The following is a 12,835-nucleotide window of genomic DNA, read 5'->3' as shown; positions in this document are numbered from 1 at the left end:
TTTCTTTCAAAGAATATGACCTGACCGTTTTCTTCGATAGGTTGCACGTTTTAAAATATGTCCTGTAAAGGCCTTACGCTACTTGTCAACAGAAGAATGAGGTTTGATACAAGATTAAAATAATCCGACACTCTAAGCCTACTGGAAGCATGACAACAGCATAAAATATTTTGTTTACCACAGGTAGCCTTCATAAGATGGCTATACATTTCAGAGTGCATTTTTATCCTTTTTGGACCTCTACTGATCAGTGATTACAACACTGGTAAAAGTCAAGAGTAGCTGAAGGCTAAACCTTGGGACATGCACGAAGGTCTACTTACTACAACTTAGCTGCCAAACTGACATATCACTGCAGATCTAATGGGTGTTTGCTACTCTGATAAACTCATTAGTCGTCTCTTGTCTTTCACATGAAACCATGCTGCATAGATCGTATATCTTGTGTTTAAAGGATGAGGTTTAATTGTGTTCCATTTTGTTTTTGTGTTCTATGAACAAGCAAGTGCTCTATCAACAAAATGAGTAAAAATGTTTTTCAGCATTCGGTCTTCAAGCTTAAATCATTCCCTGTCATGATACTATGAGTCCCCAGTAATTCTGTGCATAGTAGTAAATAGTATTAGCAGGCCTAAAGGCAAGCAACTGTGTTGATTTAGTAGCAACCTTCCCTTACCGCAGCCTTTCCTCCAGTCAGAGTTGTTTTAGGATTTTGGGGAAAGGGAAACCACCTTTTGACAGTGAGGCAGCAAAAGAGAAAAATCTTTTTTCCAGACCTTGTACCATCTTTGTCCTAAAAATATAGTCTTCGATGAGCCCTGGAAAAAGTGTTTCTGTTTTCTGCACCCCATTGCATCAATAAACTTCTGAGCAAGTACTTATTAGTGGTTTGTCCATCAAGGTCTTCAACAGCTACTGTCTCATCAGAGACATCACATTAAGTAGCCTATTTGTCAGCTGAATATTTGCAAATATTCTTGGCGCTGGCTTCATCATCCATGGTCTTGTCCCTTACTCAAACAAAGGTTTTGCATATGGCAGAAAGCAGACCATGTTGATTACTATGGTTACAAACTCTGGAACTCTCCATGTCTCTAATGCCTTGCTTAGTAAAATTTGTGGTGAGCTTCCAACCCAGTTCTCCTGGCAAACTTCACCAAAGATGTGTGCCGAAATGTGAGGAGTAAGGAGGAGAGAAAGAAAACTGCACAGTATATGAAGAAAAGTATATAAAAGATGCAGAAGCAGTGGGGAATCACAACGCTTACCTTCAGGTGGAAAAGTAGAAGTGGCAATATTGTGGAGCTAGCTGCAGGGATGAGTAGGATCACACTACTAAAGGAACGACCGCCTATCAGCACTTAAAGTACAGACCGATTCTTGCACTGAACTCATAAAAAGCCAAACTATGATGCAGGATTTGTATGCCCATTTTCCCAGATGTTAACCTTCAGCTGTTCCTTAATAGACTTTCCTGCCAGCTCCTCCTTAGCCATCGCCTCCACAGACACTATACGCAGCTGGATAGTTCTATGACAATCCTAAGTGGACACTATTGAGAAACGGGAGGCCAGAGGATGAAGTACAAAATAATCTGGAAAATGAATGGTGGAATTACATCACCCAGTAGCGGTTCAAAATACTTCCAACCTTCAGACTAGCCAGTGGATATAATTTCTAGATTACACAAGCTGGAAAAGGGCTTCCAAAGGATTTGACCTGACAGTAACATCAAAGGAGTAGGATTGCTTCCTGTGAGATTTGAAAGACCATCCAAGGAAAATGGTCAGAGTTCCAACTTGATGCTTCTTTGGGAAGAGAGGGAGCACAGTATCTTTGTGTTTCATGGTTGAAAACCCTCTGTTCTTGAGCCACAGCTTCCTCATGCACCACCTCCCCTAACCGAGAAGGCCATAAGATGGACATTTTCAAGAAAAAAGTCTTGACCCTGATCCCCTTGGGAACTGTCCAGCCTGAACTTTCAGGCCAGGTCCTCCCTGGGCCAGAAACAAACATCCTGGGACTGGTTTCGGGGTATCACCCCTCATCAGCCAGGCTAGCTTGAATCTGGGTGCATAGTATGCACTGGACCCATGTCTTGGTACAGATGCACTCAAATGGAGTGCTTGATAATAAAACAAAAATAAGAGCACCTTCAGAGTGAGTAGTTTATGGAAGTACACTGGCCAGTAGCCAGTGACTGGAAACTGTCCAGGTTACACACCCACGGCATGGACATCAGTGCAGGAAGTGAAAGCAGACAACATGCTGGCCAATCAGAAGCGCATAAATTAGAGCGCCGTTGGAATAAACTAATGGTAGGTTCAGGTAAGTAAGGGGCGGGTTTTTATCCTGAATACAAGAGTCTTTGCAAGCACTGTGCTGGTGAAACCTGACATCTGGAGTATTTAAGGCAGTGGACATTTATGGAGGTTCAGGACAAGCCGATGTTTTATCTCTTCTACTTTCTTTACCTGTACTGTGCTGAATGTATTTTATTTATGCCTACTGTTAATGCGGATATCACTTAAGCCTGGAGTTAAGGGCCTTTAAACTAAGATTCTTAAACTTTATATTTGATTAAATTATATATTTTTATCTAAGTTATTCTTTTATTGAAGAGTCTTTTTTTTAATACATTGGAAGCATTTAGATTCACCACTGAGTATTGTATGTTTACCAAAATATGTTTGCTGCTTAAATATTAATGCATGAATTATGCACCACTAAAAAGACTTTAGAATCCACTTACCAATATCGTTTATAGGATTCTACAGCTGTAATACAGAAATAATGCCTGGAATAAATAATTGGACATCTGAAATCCAGGTAAGATATTTTTTTAACTTTCTTTTCAATGTAACAGAAGATCTTTTTGCTTTCATGCAGAGGGCATATATGTATGGTGAGAATATCTAAACTGAAATGAATGTGTCTGTTTAGCTATAAAAGAAAAGGACTATTATTAATTTTCAGTGAAACATGATTTAACCCCTTTGCTGCGGCGGAAATTCCGCCGCAGCGCTGGGGGGGGGTTTGGGGGCAGCGCGGTGGCGCTGTGCTCATGACGGAGCCACTCCGTCATGAGCCACGGTTGGGCTGTGCTCATGATGGAGTGGTTCCGTCATGACTCCGCCCACGGCGCTAATCGCCCGCACAGGCGGGGAATTAGCGCCGCGTGGGCGGCGCGGCCGCCAACGGCCGCAGCATGACGGAACCACTCCGTCATGAGCACACGGCAACCGTGGCTCATGACGGCGTGGTTCCGTCATGAGCACGGAACGAGTTAAAGCACACATTTACAATTTTGTCGTTTATTTTAACAACACTCAAGAATTATTCAACACAAATTCCAGGTATCATTGCAGGAACATTTTTAAAATATACATTTTTAATCAAATCATTGCCTCATTTTCTTGACTTCTGCATGTTGTTGATGTTGCCTTTGTTGTTGATGTTGCCTTTACCGTTCAGCGTTAAATAGTGTCTGTGTTCCTCAATGTAAGTTTGAATTGTTGCTAAGGCTATGAAAGGGGCAAGGTGAGCACATCCCAAACCCAGTGGGGAATAAAAGGCATTCCTGGTGGAGGAGAATGCCTTTCCTCGCTAGAAGAGTTGGGGAGTTACCTGAAATGTGCCCTTTACAGCATTCTGTAGATGTAGAACTGAAAACTATTCCTTTACCATTTTGTTCCAGAATCATACCATGTTGTCTGCAATGGCGTTGCACACCTTAGGTACCAATGGAACATTAAGGATCTTTGTTGACAGAAAAACATAATCTCAGATCACTCATTTTTTGCCCCTTTTGACTTTCAGAGGCCAATGTTTGTTAAAGAAGTAGCATTTGAACCATCTCTTACATTAATCTATCATATCAAAGGGCTAAAAATAATTTACTGAGAAGTCACAGCTCATTCAACAATAAGCATGACTGTTATAGTGGCACAACATACATCTACCAAGCATTCATGTTGTTGGAGAAAATGTATGCTAAAAAATTCAAATAGGACAGATTTTCTTTGAAAGTTTATTATTTGTTGTTTTACACTTCACCATCCCACTTATTTTTTTCCTTTGTGTTATAATTTAAACTATTTGGGTCTGTGAAAGTTCTAATGATGGAGAAGAAACAATTACCTCAACTCTAATGATTGTTCAACAATTTATACTTTCAGGTACCTCTTACTCAGTGGGTTTGTTTTTCGAATTAAACAGAAAAAACATTAACAGATAAATAAATATGGTACTAGTCACAAGTATTGACGAAATAGCTTTAAATTACACGTTGAACAGACTGCTTCATCTATATATTGAGAGAACCGATTTTGCCAATAACTGCACAGTTAATGAGCAGCAGAGGGCATATCCCAAAGTAATTAAATTCTTTTTCATTATAATCTGTTTCTAACATTTTATCCGTCATTTGACACATGGGTTTATGAACCAGTAGTGTGGTGATTTTTATGTAAGGGCTTATGCAAAGTTTGGCAGAGAATTCCTTCAGCTTTCTAATCACATCTTGGGGAGAAGCATTATGTTTGAGGCATATGAGCGGTAGATTATATACTTGCATAGATTGCCATCTGGTGTTGGGTTCGGATGTTTGCACTTTCTTTTTGTCTTCGAAGAAGTCTTTGTAGTCACGAGATAGGTGACTCCTCCTTAGGGTGATAGTGCGCATGGGCATCGACTCCATCTCCAGATTATTTTTTTCTGCCATCAGGTTCGGATGTGATTTGCTGCGCTCCAGGTCGGTGTCGTTCTCGAACCCCCCCTTTGACGCACAATTCCTCACCACTCAACGGTATTGTTTTGATCGTGTTTCCCTTTCAACGTGCATCTTTGGAAAATACAAAAATCCTCGACCTAGATCTTTGACGCCGCCCGCTGGGCCTATCTGCGCCGACCACGCCAGCAGTCAATGGAAAGGACTCCTTTAAAAAAATGCCCCCGGTGTGGTGCTAGGTTTCCACCAACGACTTACACGAGGTTTGTACTCTCTTCCTCTCCCCGGAGCACGAAGATAAGAACTGTGAGGCCTCTGCATCTTTCAGGTCGAAGAAAACCATCCGTGACCGTCGGGCTCAAAGTCACGAAACGTCCCGCGGAAGCAGCGCGGTTCCGGACATCTTTGGAGCAGATCCCAATGTCCATCCAGAACAACAACCTGATAAAGGAGAGATCTCTGTCTCTGAGGCCGACAACTCCAACATCGAGGACCAGACAGTCACCCCGGCTCAACGGTCCGTGAGTTCTAAGTCCGTGAGTTCCAAGACCCATCAAGGTCAGCTAACAGATCTGGTGTTGGTGGGCAGCCACACACATCACTCTCTGAGTGCCAAGACCCGTCCCCTAACAAATCCAAAACAAAGAGCTCCGGTAACACCTCCGCCCTCGGGCTCAGGTCAACACCAGCAAAGCATTTCAGGGCCTTGCAATTGTCTTCCCCTAGAGGCTCTTTTCGTTGCTCCTTTTACAGGTCTGGCTCCAAAATTATTGGCTCAGAACATCCCTCTTCATCATATAAATGTCCCAATCAAACTACCTCCTCCAGAGGATATTTTCGACGAGGACACAGGGGTAACAACAATAAGGAAAAAGTCCACAGTAACAACACCCGCAGCTCCCCTACCACCAAGCAGTGACTTCACTTGCCCACGATCATTCCACCCCTGTCGGGGGACGTCTCTCACAGTTCCTACCTGTCTGGAATTCCATCACAACAGACAGTATGGGCATTGCCTGGAACTCACCTCCACTCCCACAAACATCCCTCCCAGACAACGTCCAATGTCCTCGGAACATCTGACTGTTCTAAAACAAAAGTTCTCTCTCTATTACAAAAACATGCAATAGAACCACTCCCCGTGCCACATTAAGGCACAGGGGTTTACTCCATCTATTTTCTAATTCCAAAAAAGGATGACTCTCTCAGACCAATATTGGACCTCTGACCGTTAAACCTTTACATTCAGTCAGACCACTTCCACATGGTCACTCTCCAACAGGTGCTACCACTGCTTCAACAAGGCGACTTTCTCTCCACTCTGGATTTAAAGGATACCTACTTTCATATTCCCATTCACCCCGCTCACAGAAAATATCTCAGGTTTGTGGTAGACGGTCAGCACTACCAGTTTAAAGTCCTCCAGTTTGGGGTGACCACAGCACCCAGAGTCTTCACAAAGGGCCTCGCAGTAGTGGCAGCTCACTTACGAAGACAACATAATCACGTTTTCCCTTATCTGGACGACCTGCTCATAAAAGCCAAGTCACACAACAGCTGTGTGCAACACACACCCAAAACAATCCAGTTGCTTCACAACATGGGATTCACGGTGAACCTCACCAAGTCCCACCTCCAACCGTCCAGCACACAAAAATATCCAGGAGCTACAATAAACACTTCAAAAGCTCTAGCATACCCCAACCCACTCAGGATACGCAACATGCAAGCTCCAATATCACAATTTCAGCCTCAACACTCATTACCAGCTCCAGTGTTCATGCAGTTAATCGGTATGCATTCTCATCGTCCGTTATGCAAGACACCAAATGCGTCCCTTATAATAGTGTTTGGCACATCAGTGGAACCAGGCTCAAGGTCAGCTAACAGATCTGGTGTTGGTGGGCAGCCATACGCATCACTCTCTGAGTTCCAAGACCCGTCCCCTAACAAATCCAAAACAAAGAGCTCTGGTAACACCTCCGCCCTTGGGCTCAGGTCAACACCGGCAAAGCATTTCAGACGCCCCGCCCTCGGGCCCGGCTATGAAACCGGAAGGAAAGCCTTCAGGCTCGGGCTGGAGCCAACCCCATTCCGGTGCCGACAAGTCACCTTCGGCACCGAAGCCCAAAACTAAACCTGTGCCACACTTTTATTCGTTGGCACTGAAAACAACCTCGACGCCAAGGCCCTCGGCGTCGAAACAAACAACGGACAAGCCTTCGAAGCCGAAACAGGCTAAACCAAAACCTTAGAAGCCGAAAAAGGTCTCGGAACTACAAACTCCCACCCCAAAAGCTAAAGAGTCCAAGACCCTGCAGAAAGCTTCAGAGACAAAGTCAAAGGAACATTCTGACCCTGAGCCTTCAGTACCGAAAAAGGACATTGTACCCATTCAACAGTCTGTGCCAGATTTTTCGGATCCAAAGCAAAAAAACACTCCGCATTGACCCAGAAACCGGTCATGTTACCGCCAAGCCTCCTCAAAAGAGGAAACTGGACCATTCAGAAGACTCTGAAATACCCATTAAACGGAAGGAAATGGGCAATAATACTTCTCTACCACCCTCTCCTTCTCCAGCTGATCCCAATTTGTTAATTTTTCCAGCACACTCTCCTCAACATACATTTTCACCTTAACCACAGGATGATGAAGATGAATATACTGATGGTGATGGGAACGGAGATCCACATAGGGATGATGACGCACATACTATCCCACATGATACATACCCTTAGGATGATTATAATACTGATCCCGATCCACACAATGATCCAGACCTCTACCCCTCTAGGCCATCACCACCAGATGATAATATTGGGTTTGCGCGACTAATTAATAGGGCTGCCCAATACCACTGGGTGCAATTACACTCTGATCCCTTAGAAGGAGACTTCTTATTAGAAACATTTGCACCCTCACAAAAGTCTACACGCACCCTGTCAATGCTGAAAGACATGCTAAAACATGCACCAGAGGTGTTTAAAGACTCTGTCAGAGCCAGGATCCTCAACTCCAGGGTGGACAAAAAATATAAGGCAGCTCCCAATGACCCAGTGTACATCAGAGGTCAGGTCCCTTTAGATTCTCTTGTAGTGTCTAATACACGCTAGAGGGCTAATTCACAGAGCACAGGCAACGCCCCTCTTCCTGATAAGGAATCAAAACTCCCTTGATGCGGCAGATACAGCATCTTGTGCTATTAATACCAGCATTTTGCTACACAGGCACACTTGGCTCCGGATATCCGGATTCAAGCAAGAGGTCCAATCTACTATTCTTAATCAGCCTTTCGACCAAGAGCATCTTTTTGGGCTTATGGTCGATACATCATTAGAAAAGATGAAAAAGGATACTGAAACTGCCAAATCTATGGGGGCCTTGCAATTGTCTTCCCCTAGAGGCTCTTTTCGTTGCTCCTTTTACAGGGATGGCTCCAAAATTACTGGCTCAGAACATCCCTCTTCATCATATAAATGTCCCAATCAAACTACCTCCTCCAGAGGATATTTTCGACGAGGACACAGGGGTAACAACTATAAGGAAAAAGGCCGCAGTAACAACACCCGCAGCTCCCCTACCACCAAGCAGTGACTTCACTTGCCCACGATCATTCCACTCCTGTCGGGGGACGTCTCTCACAGTTCCTACCTGTCTGGAATTCCATCACAACAGACAGTATGGACATTGCCTGGAACTCACCTCCACTCCCACAAACATCCCTCCCAGACAACGTCCAATGTCCTCGGAACATCTGACTGTTCTAAAACAAAAGTTCTCTCTCTATTACAAAAACATGCAATAGAACCAGTCCCCTTGCCACATCAAGGCGCAGGGGTTTACTCCCATCTATTTTCTAATTCTAAAATAGGACGACTCTCTCAGACCAATATTGGACCTCTGACCGTTAAACCTTTACATTCAGTCAGACCACTTCCACATGGTCACTCTCCAACAGGTGCTACCACTGCTTCAACAAGGCGACTTTCTCTCCACTCTGGATTTAAAAGATGCCTACTTTCATATTCCCATTCACCCCGCTCACAGGAAATATCTCAGGTTCGTGGTAGACGGTCAGCACTACCAGTTTAAAGTCCTCCAGTTCGGGGTGACCACAGCACGCAGAGTCTTCACAAATGGCCTCGCAGTAGTGGCAGCTCACTTACGAAGACAACATAATCACGTTTTCCCTTATCTGGGCGACCTGCTAATAAAAGCCAAGTCACACAACAGCTGTGTGCAACACACACCCAAAACAATCCAGTTGCTTCACAACATGGGATTCACGGTGAACCTCACCAAGTCCCACCTCCAACCGTCCAGCACACAACAATATCCAGGAGCTACAATTAACACTTCAAAAGCTCTAGCATACCCCAACCCACTCAGGATACGCAACATGCAAGCTCCAATATCACAATTTCAGCCTCAACACTCATTACCAGCTCCAGTGTTCATGCAGTTAATCGGTATGACGGCCTCTTGCATTCTCATCGTCCCTTATGCAAGACTCCAAATGCGTCCCTTATAATAGTGTTTGGCACATCAGTGGAACCAGGCTCAAGGTCAGCTAACAGATCTGGTGTTGGTGGGCAGCCACCCACATCACTCTCTGCAGTGGTGGAACACACAAAATCTTTCAAAAGGACGGCCGTTCCTCGACCCGGTTCCACAGATAGTGCTAACAGCAGACGCATCGCTCACTTGCTGGGGAGTTAATCTTCAAAACTATACCATTCAGGGCATATGGACCCCTCAGCAAAAACAATTCCACATAAATTCCTAGAATTGCTGGCAATGTTTCTGGCATTAAAATCCTTTCAACTCAATCTGGTAGGCAAAGCTGTCCTGGTCCGCACAGACATTACAGCAATGCACTGCATACAGAAACAGGGGGGACACACTCTACAGCTTTCACACCTAGCTCAAAGCATATGGACATGGGCCATTCCGCAAAACATATATCTCCTTGCAGAACACCTCCCAGGCGTACACAATCAGATTGCAGATATGCTCAGTCATCAAACACAGCAGTTTCACGAATGGCAACTTCATCCTCAAGTTCTTCTTCCATTCTTTCACATGTGGGGCCACCCAGAAATAGATCTGTTTGCCACACACCAAAACTCAAAATTCCCAAGCTTCGTGTCCAGGTATCCACACCAATTGTCCAAAGGCAATGCGCTATGGATTAACTGGTCAGGCAAATTAACTAATGATTTTCCGCCTCTCCCGCACATTCCGTTAGTGGTTCGGAAGCTTAAACAGCATTCCCTCACAATGATCTTGGTTGTGCCAACATGGGCCTGACAACCATGGTTCACAACCCTCTTGGAACTATCAGAAGTTCCTTATCAAAAGTTACGCCTCTCACCCAAGCTTCTCACTCAGAACCATAAGGCATCCAGATCCCAGTCAACTCAACCTTGCGATCTGGCACCTGAAGTCTTGGCTACCTCAGTCTCCTGTCAGACTGCATGAGCATCATTAAAGAGGCTAGACGTCCTACCACCAGAGCATGCTGTGCCGCAAAGTGGAAACGATTTGTAATTTACTGTACAAATAACAAAATCAATCCACCAGATGCTTCTATTCAAAACATTATCTGTTATCTCTTGCACCTACAGCAATGTAACCTAGCATATACATCCATAAGACTACATCTCGCTGCAATAGCAGCTTATCTCCAAAACAGACAACACTTGTCTTTGTTTAGAGTACCCGCTATCAAAGCATTTATGGAAGGACTTAAAAGAATAATTCCACCCAGAGCTCCACCCTCTCCGGGATGGAATCTAACTATTGTCCTTACCAGACTCATGGGTCCTCGATTTGAACCTCTACACAAATGTGAATTACAGTTCCTCACTTGGAAAGTAGCCTTCCTGGTTGCTATCGCATCTCTTAGAAGAGTTAGTGAACTCCAGGCATTAACCATACAAGAAGCATTTTTGCAAATCCATCATAACATAGTGGTTCTTAGGACTAACCCAAAATGTTTACCTAAAGTTGTGTCTTCCACCTTAACCAGTCTGTAGAACTCCCAGTTTTGTTACCTTGACCAGACTCAGTGGCAGAACGAGCTCTTCACATGCTGGACATTAAAAGAGCAATACTCTACAACATTGAAAGAACAAAATCTTTTAGAAAAACTAAACAACTCTTTGTGGTTTTCTCCCCACCTCATAAAGGTAATCCCATCTCAAAGCAGAGATTGCAAGGTGGATTGTTAAGTGCATCCAAATATGCTACCTTAAAGCCAAACGTACATTAACCATTCCCCCTAGAGCTCATTCCACACACAAACCAGGGGCTTCTATGGCTTTCTTAAGGAACATTCCCCTAGATGACATCTGCAAGGGAGACACTTGGTCTACACCGCCCACTTTCACAAAACACTATTGTGCAGATGTGCAAGAAAAACAACAAGCTAGTGTGGGCCAGGCTGTATTAAGAACACTTTTTCAGGCCACTGCAATAGATACAGGTTAGCCACCGCTTGGTAGATAACTGCTGTATAGTCTATGCAAGTATATGATCTACAGCTCATATGCCTTGAACCGAAAATGCTACTTACCAGTATGCATCTGTTCTAGGCATGTAGAGCTGTAGATTCATATACACCACCCTCCTTCCCGGGTACCTCTATCTGTTGCAGTGCTATCTTACTTAGATACATCACACATGGACATCTCTTTCTATTTCTATTTCTATATCTTACTAACTTCATCATCACCCTTTATGGCGAAAACAATCTGGAGATGGAGTCGATGCCCATGCGCACTATCACCCTAAGGAGGCATCGCCTATCTCGTGACTACTTCGAAGACAAAAACAAAGTGCAAACATCTTAGCCCAACACCAGATGGCGATCTATGCAAGTATATGAATCTACAGCTCTACATGCACTGAACAGATGCATAATGTAAGTAGCATTTTCCTTCTTCCACAAATTTCCATCTGTGTTTACATTCTTGCCCATCTCCAGACTTGGATTGGAGTCTGTCAGTGAACTGCAAAACATTTCTCACTCTCTTTCCTAAGCTTTCTAACTCTGAATAAGCATGTGCCTGTCAAGAGGCTACACTGACTTCTCAATAGATGCCATAATGCCCTAAACCTCTGAAGGAAAAAAAAAAAGAAAAAAAAAAAAAAACCTCTGCACCATTCTAGATTAATTTTATTCAGTGTGATAGGAAGATCTGTAGACACTACTTCTGATGTTTCTCCTCATTAAAATCTTCATATGCACACTCCTTTGGTAGGTGACCAGAGCATGTTATTATCACTGGGACTTAGCATGTTTACCAAATACATGTATCTCCTCAATCCTTGATTCTAAAGAAGGGATAACCAGGATAGCCTGGTGTTTGGTGAGAATATGGCTTAGCAGAACTTAGCTAACATATAGGAACTGCTAAATAATTATGTTCCCCTAATGCAAACCTCAGATCTTTTTGGTGCTGGTCTGGTGAGGATGGAGATATGCATATATTTTATCCATCGAGTGCCTTGCTGTTCTAAATGACTCAAGAATAAGAGGAGGTTTTTTTAGATAGTGCTGAAAATATCACAAAATCCACTGCCTTTATTCAGATGCATGGACCTCTTCAAAATGGAGGGTTTGATCCTCTTTTGATTGATTCTGAGTCAGTGTTGAGGATGATGAGGTGAGGCTATATTGCCTAGGAAATGTGACTTACTCGATGTAGTAACTGTTCTGTCACGGGAGACCCAGGGCTCATTGGTTTGCTATAGATGGTTTTCATACAGCAAGAAAAAAGACTCTTCCTTCTCCATGCCAACCAATATTCTGTAGATTCTGTAATGCTTTACCTTACTTTAATGAGGAGGGCTAGTATGAGTCTGATCTGCAAAAGACTCTGAACCTGTTGATGCTCTACAGCGTGTTTTTTGCCTCAAGGGGGGAAGCATAGAGAAGAAATGCATGGTTACCTTAAAAAAAACATGCACATGTCTGGTCTTTAGCCACCTATAGAACAATCTTAAAAGTCAAATGTCAAACATCCTTTAGCCTAGATAAAAAGCTTTCAGTGCATAATCTTCAGATATGTTATCTAAAAGTCTTGAAAGTCCAAGGCCCT

At 43.6% G+C, this 12,835-nt stretch overlaps 1 protein-coding gene across 11 annotated transcripts in view; it reads left to right on the top strand.

Moving 5' to 3' along the window:
* The window catches only part of C2CD5 (C2 calcium dependent domain containing 5), an 875,314-nt gene that overhangs the window by 579,618 nt on the left and 282,861 nt on the right, over window positions 1-12,835 (top strand). For all 11 annotated transcript variants that reach the window (XM_085652749.1, XM_085652748.1, XM_085652746.1 and 8 more), the window contains one exon: window positions 2,768-2,829. In XM_085652749.1, coding sequence (XP_085508875.1) covers window positions 2,768-2,829 — 62 coding nt within the window. The remainder of the gene's footprint in view (window positions 1-2,767; window positions 2,830-12,835) is intronic.

This window comes from Triturus cristatus, chromosome 4_1 (genome assembly GCF_964204655.1).
Source record: "Triturus cristatus chromosome 4_1, aTriCri1.1, whole genome shotgun sequence".
NCBI classification, from domain to species: domain Eukaryota; kingdom Metazoa; phylum Chordata; class Amphibia; order Caudata; family Salamandridae; genus Triturus; species Triturus cristatus.
Note: the sequence above shows the minus strand (reverse complement) of the source record. Positions and strands in the feature narration are given on the sequence as shown.